The sequence below is a fragment of the Leptidea sinapis genome, chromosome 9, assembly GCF_905404315.1.
Source record: "Leptidea sinapis chromosome 9, ilLepSina1.1, whole genome shotgun sequence".
NCBI lineage: Eukaryota > Metazoa > Arthropoda > Insecta > Lepidoptera > Pieridae > Leptidea > Leptidea sinapis.
The window spans coordinates 8878914-8898727 of NC_066273.1; the positions used below are offsets into that span (position 1 = coordinate 8878914).

The following is a 19814-nucleotide window of genomic DNA, read 5'->3' on the forward strand; positions in this document are numbered from 1 at the left end:
ATTCCCTTAGCCTAAACTGAAACACAAAATTTTTGCCCGCTAAGAAAAAGGCACCGCTGTTGTATCTATCCAGCGCGACCAATACAAAGAAGCCTCCCTGATCAGCAATATCATCAGCAATGACATCAAAAACATAACTTGTAAAAAAGTCTCGCAACTCATTTCTTCTACAGTATAAACTTCTGACATCCAATCAATTTATATAGTACCAATTTAACCAGATCGTCGGTCCATCTTGTGGGGAGCCTACCAACACTGCGACTTCCGGTACGTGGTCGCCATAGTAAAAAACGTACGAGGACTTTACTTTACAACACATAATCCAAAATAAAAACTTTTCAACAAACTCTATCCATATTGAATTAATTGTCTACAAATTTGAAGTGTTCTGTCAAAATAAAAATCAGTCATGACTTTAATTACACAAATAAATAACATGAATTGTTTTCATCAATAATTCTATATAACATATACATTTGTAAATACTTATTGAATACATATTGAAAAAAGAATCCATTATGCAGTAAGTATTGTTAACTAAACAGTTCAAGAACTCTTGCAAGGTTCTTTGTGTACGATTTACCTCTAACAGCGACTCAAGAAATTTAAAATGCATAAATATTAACGTGCCTTGTGATACTATAATTATTATATTTCACCAGTGGAAGGCTCCTTTGCACAGGATGCCAACTAGAATATTGGTACCACAACGACGGCTATTTCTGCCGTGAAGCAGTAATGTGTAAGCATTAGGTACTGTATTTCGGTCTTAAGGGCGCCGTAGCTAGTGATATTACTGGGCAAATGAGACTTATCATTTTACGTCTCAAAGAGATGAGCGCAATTGTGGTGCCGCTAAGAATTTTTGGATTTTTCAAGAATTCTGAGCGGCACTGCATTGTAATGGGCAGGGCAGGCGAACACTATTTTTTTTTAAATTAACTTTAATGTTTATTCCGTTTTCCTATAATGTTTAATCTTTATTCTGTTTCTATCATAGTTGCGTGACTGTTCCTGTGCTCTGTGTTTTATTTACGAGTTTTACCCGTTTAGAGGTTGTAATTTTTTTTTCGTTAATTTCTTGAAAGCTGTGCATTACCTTGTAATAAGATTAGTAGCTCTATAATCGTGGACCAAAGCTCTAACAACTATAATTTATAAAATTGGTTAGGTTATGTTAGAACAGTTAAAACAACGCACGAGCCAGAGTGCCAGAAACGTATTCTAGGCGTTACCCTTACTTTCCTCCCCATAAAAATGTCCCAACCCTTAAAAATGTCATAATTTGAGGTTAGGTTATAATGCTTTTTTTCTCTGGAAGGTGCATTACGTTGTAATTAGATTGGTAGCATTATAATCGTGGACTAAAGCTCTATCAATTACAATATTTTTTAACTCATAATTCGTGCTACGGGATACTAAGTTTTAACCCAGGGCGCACCATATCAGGAAACGTCCTGCACGTCTCGTCCCTTACTGCCATAAAAAAAAAATATATTATGTAGGAACTTACCGTGGACAAATTGTGTCTAAGAAAATACAGCAGTTAATGTTGTGTCTAAGCTTGGTGTACTTTAGTAAATTGATTAACTGTCACTAGCTGATAGCGAAGCCATGTCTTAAAGTAATGGGGCTAGTGTTAGGTATGAAAATAATTAGAAAGTGTGTACAAAATCCGAATTAATGATCATGATAATAACAAAAAAACTAAAAGGATAAATCATAATTTTTCAAAAATAAATCTTGAGATATTTTTTATCTCAATTGGCTACAACCGATTCGCAAACAGCGCTGAAACTCTCCCAATAATGAAACTTACCTTATCTTAGATAATTTCTGCGTCTAGATAGAGTCTCTTGCTGTTAGACAACCGATAAAAACAGTCCAGGAATATAAGTTTACTGTGAGTGACAAGCTACGTCTTACACTCGCAATTTGTATGACAGTTTGTGTTAGTGTGCGTGAATAAGTAGAGGTTAGTTCTAAACACAATGTTTTCGACATTTTCACAGTTGTCATAGTCTATCTAGACGTATAAATGATATAAGCTATTAATATTAAGAATATTTGTGACTGCTAAAGACAATCATAATAGTCTCATCGGTCACGTATTTTACAGTTAAGCCACTTACATTTGCGTGGAGTCTGCTTTGAATAACACTTAAATTTATTTAGAGATAGCATCTAAAGACTTTATCATAAAGTAAATTAATTTGAAAAAAAGAAATAGATCCTACTAAAATGAATAACCAGCTATGGCTTCGTTATTGAAAATAATGCAGACGAAGGATAGTCATCCTGTGCAAAGGATGCGCCTCCCACTGAATTTATTACAGTAGTAGTGAATTTTTTGTATATAGCTATACCAGTGGGAGGCTCCTTTGCACCGGATGCCGGCTAGATTATGGGTACCACAACGGCGCCTATTTCTGTCGTGAAGTCGTCGTTAAGGAGTAGTGTGTAAGCATTACTGTGTTTCGGTCTGAGGGGCGCCGTAGCTAGTGAAATTATTGGGAAATTAGACTAATCTTATGTCTCAAGGTGACGAGCGCAGTTGTAGTGACGCTCAGAATTTTTGGGTTTTTCAATCATCTTGAGCGGCACTGCATTGTAACTGGCAGGTCGTATAAATTTCCATCAGCTGAACGTCCTGCTCGTCTCGTCCCTTATTTTCATAAAAGAAAAGAAAAAGCTAATAAATTAGTTATCTATCTTTTTTTTATTGTTTTCCTCATTAGTTTAATTTACATCATTTCTCCCTGTTATTCATCTCCCTTTATTACTGTATTGGTTATATCGAGATGCAGACTTAAAATATTGCTAGTTATGTTCAAGGATTAATACATAACAAAATTTGAAAACAAAATTTTATGAATGATGCGTGACTCGAACCCACGACCTCTCGCGTTCCGCGCGAGTGTTCTACCAACTGAGCTAACTGTTCGAGTGACGTATCGTCACAAAATCTTGTATGCTTTGTTCAACTCTCAGGTTGTGGCTTCATCTACAGGATCTACTTTACAGTTGATAACCTGCTCAACCCCAATATTTCCATTTCCATTCTCTTGTAAATCTAAGCAATATGTTATGTTTTTAATGTGATAACCCTCACTTCTAGGATTACCGCATCGTTCATAAAATTCTGTTGTCAAATTTTATTTGTGTATTAATCTTAGCAGTGAGGTTTACACTTTAAAAACATAAATTGTGTGGTTATGTTCTCCCTGTTGATTATAACAATGTCACAACAATATTTTCAGATCACCAAGTTGGAGAAGCGATAGTGATTGGAAAACTAGATACAAGAAACTGTACAGCTCAAGAGGCTTGTGCCGGTAAGCGGTTATTTAGTTTCCTTTATTTACTAGATTATCATTGAATTTTCTTAAAAATCTTCGTATACAAGTCATTAGTTATTATGATCAACTGCCATCATAGATGTTAAACATATTTTGCGGACGTGTTCTTCAAAAAGTTGATATTTTGACGGGAGAATTTTTGATTGAAAATTGTTGTTTTTTTTTTCGATGTTTGAGTCAAGATAAGCTGAAAAAAAAATATTTTAAATCAAAAGAACTTCGGTATATTTGAGATTTTAAAAGGTAACTTTTCACAAAATTTCATGGAACAAAAATTGTTTTTTTTTGAGGTTATGTGAAAAAAGTGTAAAACGAAAGTTGTAGATATATTTACAACCTACAACCTGCTATTTAACTTTTTCAATAGGGCTTGCAGTTTTATCGGAAATCAAGATAAACCGTTTTTTTACCCTTAAACACCCCTCCTTTTCCACTTAACCGACCTCAGATCGCCCATTATTTATTTTACCCTTCATTTTTGTTATAATCTCTTCCTTTTCCAATAGGTTTCATCCTACTATTTTTTTGTTTCCACTTTTTATCATTTTCAAACTTCAGCACTGGTCTTTACTAAGTGCGGCTACAAGATAGAGTTCCATATTTAAATGTACAAATGAAATACTAGCAGACCCGACAATAGTTGTTCTGTTCATAATAAAAAAAAAACTCTTGCGGGTGGAATTTCGTAAAATCTGACCTTCTTAGCTGACCTCTGCTCGGCGAAAGGAATATTCCTACCAAATTTCAAGTCTCTACGCCTTATGGCCAGAGATATCGTGATATACATATGGCATAGGTGGAAATATCTGCACTATCTTATATATTAATATATTTATATTTATTATTATCATATTACTCCACAGCTGAATATCTAAGTGATCGGACAGCCTGGGACTAGATTATGATTATTTTATAGCGATAGAAATGACTGTACAATATTGTATATTTTTATTGAAAAGAGCACAAAAAAAAAGAATGCTGGGAGAGTTTCTTGCGCCGCTTCTTCTCTCTCAGAGCGTCATTTGTTTCCGAAGTGGTAGTAGTGTCTAGTATATTAGAAATGACATCAAAAAGAATTCTATAGGAATCAATTTTGAGAAGAATGCCTTTTATGGATTTAAAAAGACTGTTTTGTGAGCTGAGTTTCTTGCGCCTATTCTTCTCAGGTGTGAGGCCGACTATTTTGAATGGGTGGTACTTTTTGACGTTTAATAAGTTATTTTGAATCCTATTTTGAATAAAAATATTTGAATTTGATAACATTGCGTTAAATTAACATTATTTGTATCCTAGCGGTCGTTTACTTTTATTATATATACTTCTTAATCAGTATTTTATTTTTGTCAAAACTGTATTTGAATACATGATCCAGGTCATATTCACCAGCTAAGTCAGTCAGTATGTGACAGATATACTTGTTTGGTTTCATAAGTCGCGGCCAAGCACCTACTTAGTTGATACCTGTTTTATTCGCGTCAATCTAGCTTGTAATGTAATAGTCAAGGCTCATTAGAACACAAGCTCAACTAAATTGCTTGGCAGCTTTCGTTTAATGATTCACATCGAGTGATTCATTACTACATATTATAAAACAAAGTCCTCCGCCTCCGTCTGTCTGTCACTCAAAAAGTGCTACACCGATTTTCATGCCGTTTTCACCAATGGATAGCGTGGTTCTCGAGGAAGGTTTTAGTTTATATTTTGTTTATGTATATATTTTTGTATTCATTAACGGTATCTGTTGGAGTTTTCGATGAAAACGCCGTCTAAACTCTTTGAGATATAACAAAATAATGTATGCTAGAACTGTGTATTTTATATATTTCTATCGCATATGTCTATCTATTAAGAATAACATACTATATCCATTTTTTTTCTACTAACAGAACAGCGTCTGTCGGGTCAGCTAGTACCTGCCTAATAAAAACTACTAACAATATTTAACATCATTTGTTTTTTTTTAAACTTCTGTGTTGTTTGTTCGTTTGTTTATGTTGGTTCCACTCTCCCGCGTTAGTATGGGCTGTATACCGAGATTTATCAATGATGCAGAGATCGGGCGTGGGTTAATAGCGTTAGAGACGTAATCTCCAGAGGCCCGGCTCGAGCCCCGGATTGTCTATACTTCCTAATAACGAATTGTGAACACTCACTTCAGCTCATAACATTAACGATCATTAACCTATAAACTTATATTTCGATCACCCAGTGTAGACTCGAGTGCCGTCGAATGATGCTTTCAGCATTTTACGATTACGAGCGATTTATTAGTGAACGGTGGTTCGTTGCCCTGTTGTAATTTATATACATCTACCTAGTCTTGCCGTAAATACTGAAACAAAGAAAAAAAAATCTTTTACAAATAACAATTAATTACTTTTCCAGTGTGTTAGTTTGTGTGAACAATTTCAAATATAAAAAGCTTATTCGAAGTGGTCTCCGTTGGCTGCAATAGAGACTACGCGCACTTATTCAGCTCTTTTCAGCTTTTGTCCATAGAAAACAACAATTTTGTATGGAGACGTGTACGCGTCGATTCAGCTTTCCGCGACCATTCTGCTTTCGCGGCATACCAGCATAAAGTGAATGTGTTTTTATTATGCGAATGCATATGAATAGAGAGCATTCGGCCGCGTACAGCGCTGTTCGCTGTCGAACGCGGCGGAACAGCTCTTTACAGGGATGGTTCGCGACTCCTTGTCGACAAGTTGCGACCTGTATTGTTCCTGCATTGATTTGACGTAACCATTATGCACGCAAAGATTAAAGAGTGCAGACGTGATTTAAAGTTATTATTCTCATTCTTACGACGCCGTACGCGGCTGATAGAAGCAGAGCTGTATAAGTGTGACCAAAATCGTTAAATCGTTCAGCGAAACGCGAATGGAGCTGAATAAGTGCGCGTAGTCCTATAGAGTCCTTTAAACCATATACGACTGCATAGACCGAGCTTTATGACCTCCGGCGTCGAGTCTTGATGGAAGGAGCATTCTTGGTTATTGAACATGGTGTTGTTCAGGGGCTTAACTACCTTCTGAAGAATGGTCTTGATACCTTTTTCACAAAAGTATGGCTCAGTCACTCCTTCATAGCTAATACCCTAATAAACCATAACTGAAGTCGGACCTCTCTTTAGTATACCGCTTCAGTAGTTGTTTCGATATTAGCACCCTATTCTTTAATTAAATTATCAGTTAAGAGATGTCCAGTACGTCTCATAAAGGCTGCAAGTCCTAAGTCATCTTTTAAAATACGTGACATGGTTCTAGGTGCTATCTTCATCTACCGAGATAAAATCTTTTGATTTCGGACAGGATTTCTTCGAATTCTTTCACTTACTGCTTTGACCGCCTTTTTCGTACGAACATTACGTGGACGGCCAGATCTTTTTCTGTCACAAACAGAGGAGGTCTCATCATATCTATTAATAGCCCGGTACACAAACATTTTACTAATACCAAGTGTATGGAGAGTTTTAAAAATTGCTTTTGGCTCCATATGTACTTTGTGTGATGAAATCACAGCGATTCGGTTCTCTTTATCACCCCAATCCATTTTAATATCGCAAAATATTGTACAACATATTGGCGCCAAAATGAGAAAAATCAATGAACAATCATATAAAAATGACAGATTCCAAATTTAAATGTAATATTTTGTTTATTTTTAATTTCAACAGTATTTATGGCCACTAAGTATATTGTTCCTATGTAGTACCAGAAGTAATGATAGACAGCCAACCTAACCAATTGTTTAAAGTCATATTTTAATTTGACCATTTTGAAATTTAAAGTAAAAAGTATAAAGAGCGTTTTACCGTGGGCTGGGGTTTTTCCAAGTTTTGAATAGTATGTTCATTCCCAGGCTAAGTAAAATAACTACCATCACATAACATTACGTTACAGAGTAACAGACAGACTTACGTGTCAATGAGTAATCACAAATCGTTGGTAATATAAACCTTAAGCGTATGAAACGCCTATTTACCAATTTTAAATCAACAACCTAAAAACACGAAACAATACAAAGTCATATAATGTTGAATACTAACTTCAAGTAGGTTTTACCACTTTACTGATCTGGAAGCCTGCTAACATAAAGCTAATACAAAATCATCTACATATTATAATTATGACTTGATGACCGACACACTGTTACTGATGTGGGCGAAGGTCTTCACCTAACTGTGATTGAAGATGACCGATATACAACTTTAACCCCTTCTAATATTATAAATTTGAATGTAAGTTTGTTTGTACGCTCTCACGCCTAAATCACCGAACCGATTTTGTTAATATAAATACATAGATAATATATATTTAGTACAGAGATAGACTAGAGTTTGAAAAATGACATAGGCTACCTTTTATTGCAAAAAATATATGGAGGGGTTGAAATAAGGGATGGTAGTTTGTATGGAAATTCGTCATTATCGAAGATAAAACCATGAAACTTTGTATTTAGGCACTTGATAAGAAATAATTTATAAACAGTTGTTCGAGCATTTTTGAAACTTTGAAATACATGGGAATGAAATAGGAGATTAAAGTTCACCGGGAAATACTATTAAAGGGACTGTCCACAATGACAAGGAATATACGCTGTATCATAGAAGAGCGCCGAAGCAGACCAAAGAGCAGTTTGTATGTGTGTTATATAAAAAGTATCCTAAAAAATAAAATAAAAATTGCGCATAGTAACTGTTAAGTCGCGGGTAAAAGCTAGTTTTTAATAAAGTCCTAGGTTATAGCTTCATTAATTTAATTTTGTTGAAAATATCTATTTTATAGTTTCGATTTGGTGTGCTTTTTACAGAGCTAAAGATGTACCGATGCGCATATCGTTTATGAGCAACGAACAGTCACCGTACGCGTCATTGCTGATGAAGTTACGAGCAAGCAGTCAAAGTTCCACGGAGTCAGATCTATCCAGCCCGCCGTGTTTCATGTCGCTCATGTCATACAAAAGTGGATGTACATACCGCAGTATGTCTCGGTAAGGGAGGACAACAATTTCTTTGTAATCTCAGCGAAGCAAAACTACCTTTTATTGACTAAACCGTCGCATTTGTTAATAAAGCTGGTTGGTAGAATGACGTTGAAAGCTGTGGGTTCGATCCTGCTAGGAACATTGTTGTTTTTCGTCTTTTGGAGGTATTTGTTATTATTCAAGTAAATACTGGGCTGTATTAATGTTTGATTACTTCTAATGGGGCGACAAGTCATGAGTTGAGTTTGAAAAGGACCTATAAACTATTGCACCTTATTACCGGTTCTTTATTATTTATTACATTATGACATTATGAATTTTCTCTTGAACACCAAAAACAATAGTAAAAAGACAAAGTATTTAATGAAGAAAAAGAATAAATGATGATGTCAAAAAGGAATGAATCGGAAAACTGAACTTGCATTAATTTGTGTGATTCTTATACTTAAACTTCTTAAAACCTCAGTGTAACCTTGACAAATGACTCACTTTAATTTTTTTAAGTGCATACGTTGTCCTTTAAAAACAACTTTATATTATTTATTACGATTAAGAGAACAGAAACGACATAGTTATGCGCCATAGTCCGTGATCCAGTGTATTTTGTTTCTTATTCATAGTTATTGAGAGAATGACAAAACTCACTTGGGTCACGGGTTGCGTATTGAGACATTGGATCTTCTGGAATTAAGTCCAATGACTACCGCAGCGCATCGCGACTTCTTTGAGAGAAACAATTATTGTGTTGTCGGCTGCCTGTAACTTACTCAGTGGAAACATTTGCTTTTATTGACTGTGTGTGTCCCCTTGAGTGCCAAGCAGACATATTATGTCTGCTCGCAGGGGGCGTGCAAAGATATTTTTTTCGTTAAATATACACAGAGTAAAACAAGCTACACGCTATACCACAAGAAAGGTAATTTAATAGACTATAAAAGATTTTTTTTTAATTTTAAAACTTTATCTGTGTAAAATACGACAAGCCGTCAAAATGCGGTCGGCCGTAAAAATTATCTGTAGCAATCGATTTAAAAATTCATTTTTCGTATTATCTATGATGTTTTAGTAACTATTCTATTACTAATTAGTAACTTTGAAGTATGTTTTAGTTATAGAAAATTACTACATTCATTAGTAATAATCGAAGTCAACCCAGCTGTTAGGTTAATACCTACTTGATATTAGTGCTGCAACTGACTTGTGAACATTTCGAGAGTAATACACGAGTTGTCAAGAAACCGTTCCTAGAAATGAAATTCCATAATCATTGTGTAAATTTGCACAGATCTCAGTCGTTACACTTACTAGAAATACGAACAAAGACAATATAATTCTTACAAATAGATTCAATTATTTCGTCTCCTCCCTAACTATTTACTTTAAACTGCACATGACTCTGTTATCATATCACGAAGAACTAGCCGTCTAGGATGTGCTAGAGATAAATAAGGGGGCACTAGTCCATTGTTTCATTATATTGTGTTTATAATTTATCCTTGAACTATGAATCATTGAATTACAACTCTTATGTAGGTGTGCGTCATTCTGTTGTCTCTCTAATAGTGGGCCGATCGGATAGTTGCTAGGATGTGAATCTGTACTGGTTTTACTGAAACAGATGGAACATAATTAAAACAACCTGGCAGTCTTAGATTAAGAATTGGTCTCCGTTGCGCTCCAACTAGATATCGCAGGCTCGCACGTTAAAAATAATACTACAAGACATAAGATACTGGGATCACATATCATCGGTAAGTATTTTGTATTTTATTAATTTCAATATAAAATAACACGAAGCGTATGTTACAAAATTTGAAAGATGCCAATGAGTGTCAAGATGCCACACACGCAAGCATCTAATAGTTGCCGCAATAAAAAAGCTATAATTGTTCTTAGGTAGTGCGGTATCTAGTTGTAGCGCAGCGGAGACCAATCCTTAATCTACTAATTTCTGCCGTGAAGCAGTAATGTGTAAAAATTTCGGTCTAGAGGGTGCCGTAGCAAATGAAATTACTGAGCAAATGAGACTTAACTTCTAATGTCTCAAGGTGACAAACGCAATTGTAGTGCCGCTCAGAATTTTTGGGCTTTACAAGAATCCGCAGTGGCACTGTAATGGGCAGGGCGTATCAATTAACACCAGCTGAACGTCGTGCTCGTCTCGTCCCGTATTTTCATACAGAAAGTACTATCGACAAAATTTAACCTTGATCTACCTTGAGGTAGGCTTTCTAAAGCCATAATACAGAAGTAGGTCGAAATTCGCTTGAACATACATTACCTAAGCTGTTATCATTTTATTAGACCCTCACAGTCCACCAATTGACATCCAAACTTTTTCATGCACAATCTATCCTACTAATATTGCTACTAGTAATATTATAAATGTGATTGTATGTCTGGATGTCTGGATGTATGTTTGTACTTCTTTAACGCAAAAACTACTGAATGGATTTTAATCAAACCTTACAATAATATAGCTTACACATCAGAATAACAAATAGGCTATAATTTATAAAACTATAGTGTTAATTATCTAAAATATAAAAGAAGTGTGAAGTAAGTAGAAAAGAAATCTGCAATCTGCAAGCTATTTATGCTTGCTTCCCAAAAATCACAGGAGTTACTAAAATATATGTTTATCTTAAATAATCCTACAAAAAAGTGAACTATAAATACAATGAAAATTATTAATTTATTTGCATGTAAATATTGTCGAACGCGGGCGCCAGCGATGAAGGTTATGTCCTTAATGCGAATTTATGTATTGTAATAGTTTTAAAGGGTTTTATGGGTATAAGACCTGTATAGAAAGATACTTTATTTTTATAACATTACATCGGTAGGTTACTTTACTTTATACTAACATTTACTTAAAATAATTCCACGATATCTTAAAAGTTTGTGGTTGTTACTTGTAAGGAGTTAGGATTTTAATTTTAATAACTTAGGTTGGTATTTGATCTTTATGGACATTACTACTTATAATAAGACCATGAAAGCGAAATTTGTTTGTGCTGAATAGTTAATTATAAGGGCTTACTTCGTTTTGCATTTGCTGCTTAGCCTGGCGTGATGCGTAGCGTCTACGGAAGAGGCATGGAGATCCAATCTACATACATTACACAGTTGTTCGAATACTTATATCTGGAAAACGGCTGCACTGATTTTCATGATTTTTGATTTGTTGGAATATCAAATTAGCAGTTCCGAATAGCAAAATAATATTTAAATCATTGTAATGTTGACGATAAATAAATAACTTTCTAATAATGATAATCTTTTCATCTACTGAAACGATTTTAAAAATTTTCTTACCAATAGAAAGCCACATTTTTTGTGTCTTATGCTATATTATGCTGGTGAATGTCGGCTTTAAAAAGTAAGTCAGAGAAAAAACAGTCGATCATTAAAAATAATTTATATGGCAAAACAATGTTTGCCGAGTCAGCTAATTTATCATAAACTGTTTATAAAATGATAACAAGTTCCTCACTTAGGAAATGTTTTTTAGAAATTCTCAATGAAATAAAAAGTAAAGTTGAAGAATGATAAGTTTTTATGTTTTAAAATTAGAAATGGCATCAACTTGGTAAGGTTAAAGAATAAAAAATACCCAATAGAAAATTTAGTGTTTAATGGTTCAAATGGTTTGGTTTTGTGGGGTTAATACTTACCTACTAACTACTACCTAAAATCTTAGCTCCATGGCTTTCAATAACATCTAACAATCGGTTACGTATCGACCCGATTAGACGACTACAAATGCAACTCAATGTTTTTGTTAGTCCTCTCGTTTCTGCTGTTCCATATTTAAACCTTCAAACCCCATAAAATTTCTACTGGGTTATGATCTGGTGACTTAGACCGCCATAGAATAAGAATAAATTCATCTACATGCTGGGCAAACCAATTTGAGACAATTATGGCAGTATGCACTCGACAGTTATCTTGACCATAGGAAAATGCTGGCTCTTCTTCACGCGGATAAACTGTTCGCAGTGTCGGTAATATTGAATTTTCTAACAAATCGACATAGCTTATAGCGTTTTCATGAGTAGAAATTTGAATAAGTTCGACTACATTTCCAGGCTCCAGCATATATCCATCATGTTAGCTGAAATTCGGTCAGAAGAATGATTGGGAACTAATTTATGCGACCATGTTGACAAAATCGTTATGATTTTTTGTCTGTAAATATTGTGTTTGGCCAGTTGAAGTCAAAATAATCACGTGCAAAACTTAGGAGTTTTTTGCGCATTTGTCTAGTGAACTTTTTTAGTATAGTGTTTGTAATGTGGACTGTATTACAAACATTATGGTGTGCAAATTATTTTTTAATACAGTTCACTATACAAATATTGGCGGAATCAACGCTAAAGAAAACTCAAATCATTTGGATAATTATGGATTTCCGCAAAGTAACGCCTACTTCAATAGATTTTAAAAGAATTATCAGCAAAGTGGAGCATGAATCAATTTTGTCAATGACACATTGCTACGTTGGGATCGCTCTCTAGATAACACCTAATTTTTTAATGGTTACCTTTGATTTCACCATCACCATCATCTCGTCACCTTCACTCAACTTTCGTATATTGACGGGCAGTTCTTAAAAGATTAATGAATACATTTCAGGTCTGATAATTTGGGTGAAAATGATACACTTCTGTTGGACATGGTTCGATCACGAAGTCGGAATACAAGTCAAATACATGATGAAATGACAGCTAAAGTAACCGGTGAAAAATCTGAAGAGTAAAGTAAAAAGTTTTCAACTATCTTATTAAATTTAGGAGCATGCCAAAACCTTGAGAGACATCTCAATAACACAAAATTTATAAAAAAGCCCTATAAAACGCTTTTTGTATTTATATCTGAGACAACATCTTATGACTCGAAGAGACAAGCGCAATTGCGATGTTGTTCAGAAATCAATCATAAGTCCAGAGCGAAACTGCCCTGTAATGAGCAGGAGATAATAATCTTAATTAATTTATACATCTAGATAAAGTCTCTTGCTGTTAGACAACCGATAAAAGCAGGCCAGGAATATTAGTTTAGTGTGCGTGACAAGCTACGTCTTACATTCGCGATTTATGTGTCACATTGTGTTAGTGTAAATAAATTGCTCAAAATAGAGGTAAGTTCTAAACTCAATTTTTTTCGACGTTTTCACAGCTGTCAGAGTCTATCTAGACGTATAAATGATTTACGACCGTTCCCAATATTCAGTCTATCTCCGGTTGTTGCTTACTTGAGATGAAAAATCGTAACTATCGTTGACTTTTCTGTCCCAATAAACTTATCGACGGTAACTCACATTATCCTAACACGCTGTCTGCTAATACGAGGACGTATAGCTTATATTTGTATGGAAATTGCAATTAACGCGTCCCAATATAAGGCGATAAGAATGACTTATCTTTATTATTATTTAATTACTGACAGTAGAAGGTATCTCTATCATATATATACCATGAGATAAACGGGAGCAAGACGTCTCGTCACTTTTTAAACGATGCGATTTCTCTTAATTTGAATAGTTTGACGTAATATTTGTAACTTATATTTACAGACGCACAGATGACATCTGTATGCACGGGCTCAGCCTGCCCTACCGCGGGACTGAGCGCAGCGTGTCACGTTCCCGTGTCTCTCGCATGTCCACCCGCCGTGACATGGATATACCTTCCATTCTAGCGTTTACTGCTTCCGTCTCTGAACCGGTAAACTAGTATTATGACGCTGAATTTCCAGACTGCTCTCTATTGAATATAATATGCAATTACTTTAATCTACATTTAAAAATGAATAATAATGGAAGAATCTTAGCTTGTAATTTATTTTAATGAAGTAGGGAGATAAAATATGAGCAAATGAGTCGTCTTATGGTAAGTGATCATCGCTGCCAATACTATCTTGTAATCCAAAGACCGTTACGAGTCTGCACACTCTACATAATTCTTTTTACTCTGTGCCCAAAGTATCACCATCATTAGCAGCCGGAAGACGTCCACTGCTGTAAGGTCTCCCGCAAAGATCTCCACGACGATCGTTCATGCGCTGCCCTCATATTCCGGCGATCTTGACCAGATCGTCGGTCCATCTTGTGTGGTGCCTACCAACACTACGTCTTCCGGTACATGATCGCCATTTGAGGCCTTTTCTGCCCCAACGGCCACTTGTCCATCGAACTATGTGCCCAGCCCACTGCCACTTCAGTTTCGCAATGCGACCATGAGCTTTCTCATCAGGTCCAAGTAAGTCATCACTGCAACACACACTAGTTGAAAACTTTCGTCTTCAGACACTGCGTTAACACCGAGACTACCCTCTGTCTTCTGTTAGCGGACTTTATCTCATAAGCCTCAATGGCAAAACAGCTGGTGTGTCTTATGAGTACCGCGGGTATGACAATGCAACTTAACAACAAAATGACCGGCACGCAAATAAAAAATGTTTATAATTATTACCAAAGTATAAAGGACACATTTAGTGTTATTTATTGTACGATGGTACGAAACTCTTCCGGTGGGACTCTAATTCGCAGTTCGCTCTGAACACGAGAAGACATACTGAACGTAAGATACGATTGATTACAAGAAAAATGAGCGCAAACAACTTGTGAACTCGCGTCCCCGTTACAATACAATAAACAAAAAAACACTTCAAATATACATATACGCACTTAAAAACAATTTAGCCATCTTGTTAAAAAGTTAGTTATTTATATGTACAACATGAGGTGAGAAACATAAAAAATACACACGAATTGATACCGTTCTCGCTTGTTAGAAGTAACTTAACAATAATTAAAAACTTAAAGTAATTAATATATGAAACACCTTGCATACATTTTACACTTAACTATTTTGTGAAATACTGAAAGTAAGTAATACTTGGAATTTGGCAAATTAATATTATACTGAAATGAGTTTGTTTCGTTGCATTTCCAACCCGTTGCATTTTACCCATAGATATATGTGGATTAATTCAAATTCAAATTCAAATATTTTTATTCAAAATAGTCCATTCCAAAGTGAATGCCTCAGGCCTGAGAAGAATGGGCGCAACAAACTCAGCGGGCTTTTTTTTTCATCAAAAATATGTTTTACAATTAAAGTAACATTTACAAAGTAACATTGTACAATTAAACCTATTATTTAATAGCCTGAGGGCGGTCGCTCCATTCCCAATCTGTGGTATCATTAAGAAAGTCATTTATGTTATAGTAACCTTTACCACACAAACGTTTTTTAACAATTCTTTTGAATAACGTAACACCTTTGTTTTGAACATTTTCTGGGATCTTGTTATAAAAGCATATACATCGCCCCACAAAAGACTTCCTAACTCGACTAAGCCGAGTAGTAGGCATCATCAGTTTATGTCTGTTCCTGGTGTTAACATTATGGTTATGACAGTTTCTGGCAAATTCACTTATGTGCCTATGAACATACATTTAATGGATTCATCTGCGCTGAACCATCCAATCAATCTAATTGATACCATTTCTTTTTCAGACCCCTTTGGAAATACCTGCATTCAAAAAAGCTACATCACCCGACAAAGAAGAAATACCGAAGTGGTCTATTCGAAGATCAGTGTGCCCTGTGTGTTCTCAGAAGTGGAGAGATAGGAGTACCGTAAAGAAAATTAAATATTCAGGCAGGTTTATGATCCTTACTAATATTATTAAATATGTGAATGTAACAATCAAACTTAGTGCTTAGCACTAAGTGCAAGCAGTGTTTTAGCACTGAAAATATTTTGATGAAATAAAGTACAGTGATAGACTAGAACTTGGAAAAGGACATAGGCTACCTTTTATCGTGAATAAGAGGTTTGGAGGGGTTAAAATAGGGGGTGGAGGTTTGTATGGAAGTTCTTCATTATCAAAGATGATACCATGAAACTTTGTATTAAGGCAATTGATAAGAAAGAAATAAATATTTGTTCTCGCGTTTTTAAAATTTCGACCTTTATGGGTTTGAAATAGGAGATGAAATTTCGTATTGAATTACAAACAAAGTCACGCTTTCACGACTAGCTAGCAATTCGGTTTTGATTATATTTGATACAAAAATAGAACGCTTAAAATTTTCAGGAATACTTTAAGAAAAAAATGTTCTTCCCTTATGAAACTATCTTATGTGTCGTAGTTACGAATATCAAACACGCAAAATCTTTTAGTAAAGGATGGAAAAACAAAATAAAGTAGTTTATAAAAATATCTTTAAATAGGGAATTTATACTTAACCGCAGCAGTTTGTATGTGTATTATTGGCAAAGTCTATAAAAAATTAAAAATGCTCCCCAAACAACTATTCCACGCGGATGAAGACGTGGGTAAAAGCTAGTTTTATAATAATTATAACTATAAATATTTAATTTTTATTACATTATACCCACTATATCAATTAGAAATAATAAAACATATACGGCCTTACAAATAAAATTGGCATAAAGTTATAACTAAGCATAAACCAAGAATATGTAAAATGTTTACAAATATACATTTTGCTTACGAATGGTTTGTTCGAACGTTAAACGTTTCCCGCGTTTATTTGCAGCTTGTCATTCGGAAAACTTCAGAATTATCATTGTATTGACAATGTTGTCAACGATATTGTACACATTTTGCATTTTCTTTGTTTATCATCAGTTATAACTTTATACCAAGTTTATTTGTAAGGCCTTCTGGATAGTCGTAATGCTTGGGCCACATGTCTCTAGGTGTGCCCAGTTACAATAATAATTGAAGTAGCAGCCCTAGCAACTTGAATGGCATTTAGATCTAAAATTCTCAGTTTATTTGCTGTAATGATTCGCTCTTAATACGAGGCCATCAAGGCAAAACTTAATTAAATAATAAAATTATACTCTTCTATTACTATATTATTACTACTATTCAAAAAAAGAAACATTCTTTATTAACAAAATTTTATTTTTTTATAGGATGTTTGTGGCCAGTACGCACAATTATTACAACAAGAAAAATCAAACATATATCTTGCCTTGCGCTAAATTTGTCCATGAGTGTATTGGCTATACAAACATTTTAGTCAACCAACTGCGGGGTTCATTGGTCAAATAATAATCAAAACGTAATTGATCAGCAGGGTTATTCTGTGAAACAAATTGCACGACTCAAATGATAAGCGTAGCAGGGTATTCCACTAATCATCACTGCACTAATGCTGCACTGCAACTGCGCTGCTGCCTGCTTACTGCACTGCAATTGCACTGCTACTGCAAGAATCCTGCAATAAAATTGCTACAAGTAATGTTGCTATATAATGAAAATTAATTTCTACCAATGAATGGTCGAAAAGAGATATAAATTTATTAATAATTGGTAAGTAAACGCTTAAAAACTTGAAGAGTGTTAATTCTAGTCATCGCGGATATTGAAAAGTATCGTTTTTACATATTCTTGTCTGAAAATATGTTTTGGTTTGAGCTGTTGTCCTCACCGCCAATGTGAAAATAGTAGATACATTATAAATGAAGTTCTAACTAATTAAAAATCAAAATAAAACTTAATTAGCTTCGCGAGACTTCTTCGTGAGACAGAATCTGAAATCTCTTTTAACACATATTTTACTGATAAGCGCCATCTATTTGCTCTCGGATGATTAACAACTATGTTGAGATATTCACATTTCTTATTTTGCTTCTAAGTTATACGCAATTAGAACATCTATATCTTATTAAATTTATTATTTAATGGAGATAAAATTTGTAGTGAAAATATTTATTACTTATATAAATAAGTATAATATTTCATTGTTTACTGTTAAAAATCCATCAAAGTGATTTAATTAACTCTAGGTAACATAATTTAAATTAATGTATTATCGATCGGTATATCAATAATCCAAACATTTATATGGTTTACTTGAAACTTCCCAAAATTACAGTGCTTACGAACTACTTCATTGAGCCTGCAAAATAACTGCTGTCATTATAGATCAAATGTCAAAATAATTTAAAAGAATAGGTACTTTTACTTTGCAGTAGGCTTGCAGTTGCAGTGCAATTTTATTTGTGGAATTATTCCCCACCTGCAAAATAACTGCAGCAGGCCTGCTTAATACATACCGATACGGAAATAGGAATAGCTCTGCTGGTAGTACCTACTCACATATCGTAAACAATGCTATGTGAAAGCGTTGGTCCTTTATTATGAGTATTTCTTAAAATTTGTATTTTGTAAGTTTTATTTTTTATTGCACACTAAGCTTAGGCTTAAGGCGGTATGTCGCGTTTAATGTCGTATTACCTACGTTACCTTGATGTAAGAGTTTTGTTTTACTATAACGATGGTATTTTTTATTTAAAGTATTAAGTATTAACTTACAGGATTAAAACGAAATCCATCAATGGATCTGCCCTCCATAATAGCTCCGGCACGTGTGAGAACTGCTGTGGATACTGCATTGTTAGTATTACTAATTATATTTTAATTATTAATTTAAGAATACCCGAAGCGCAGCTTACGTATGCGCATTTTCTACTGCATCTATCAATAACAATATGTCTAAAAGTTTTTGACCAGTTCTTCATAATTTACTCCAGGGGTCATGGTGAGGTGTGGTTGTTAGAAAACGTCTTTTATGCTCAACTTTTTTTATAGAAAATTCTACTATTTCGATTTTAAATTCAATAGTCCTATTCTGTAGTCATGTCCTGATGGAATGTCGAAGTAAACAGAGGTTACAAAAAAACTACGTTTAAAAAACTAGGACTTTGAAAACTGAAAAGTGAAATAACTTAATAAAGATTTAATTTAATACACCTCTTATGCGAATCTTATACCTAATATTAATAAAATACTATTATTTGTATGTGCTACTTATTGAAAGTCCTTATCCTTTTCGAAGTTTGTTAAAAATATACTCGCCCGGAGTGAATTTAAGAAATTGTCGTTAAAACATTGGGATCTTATTGCGATTTACTAAGTTTTAGAAACACAATCAATACAAACAATTAAATTCATATTATTTAATACATAACCATAATAATATTATTGCTTTCAGCTCACCTCGACCTGTCCCATTGGCGTTTGACGAAAAAGGCTTCAGTAATCGTAGTTTCCGCAACAGAAGTAACTCCTGGCTATTAACGCGAGCCCGAAGATTCCGAGCACCGAAATCTGTAAACCCACCACCAGAAGCCACAGCCCCACCGAGCTCTATTGCCCCTCTAGCTCGGAAAGACTTAGACCTTCGCGTATCTCGATTTCTGTCCGACGAATTTCGATCATTTTCAGAAAATATTTAGAAATTAACGTTTTAACGGAAATGGAATTTATACTTTGCCAAACATTCACACTCATATTCAAAGAATAAATTTATAACCCACGTGACTTACTTCATTCATTTCAAACTAAAGTTAGTACGGCTAGCTCAGCTGTTCCTATATCTCTAAACTCATCGTATATAAAAGTGCCTAGAAGTA

At 34.5% G+C, this 19814-nt stretch overlaps 1 protein-coding gene across 1 annotated transcript; it reads left to right on the forward strand.

The window, feature by feature from the left end:
- The first annotated feature begins 400 nt into the window (after positions 1–400).
- On the forward strand, positions 401–19722 carry LOC126966254 (uncharacterized). The gene is made up of 8 exons (XM_050810229.1): positions 401–523; positions 3261–3335; positions 8175–8354; positions 12987–13106; positions 13927–14077; positions 15875–16019; positions 18717–18795; positions 19394–19722. The coding sequence occupies exons 1-8, from the start codon at positions 519–521 to the stop codon at positions 19635–19637; spliced, it is 999 nt and encodes a 332-aa protein (XP_050666186.1). The 5' UTR covers positions 401–518; the 3' UTR covers positions 19638–19722.
- Positions 19723–19814: the final 92 nt, after the last annotated feature.

Excerpts from the sequence above, each read along its gene's own strand:
- LOC126966254 (XM_050810229.1), top strand. Across the intron at positions 8,355-12,986 it reads ACATACCGCAGTATGTCTCG|GTCTGATAATTTGGGTGAAA; the intron begins GTAAGGGAGGAC and ends AATACATTTCAG. Across the intron at positions 13,107-13,926 it reads ACCGGTGAAAAATCTGAAGA|ACGCACAGATGACATCTGTA; the intron begins GTAAAGTAAAAA and ends TTATATTTACAG.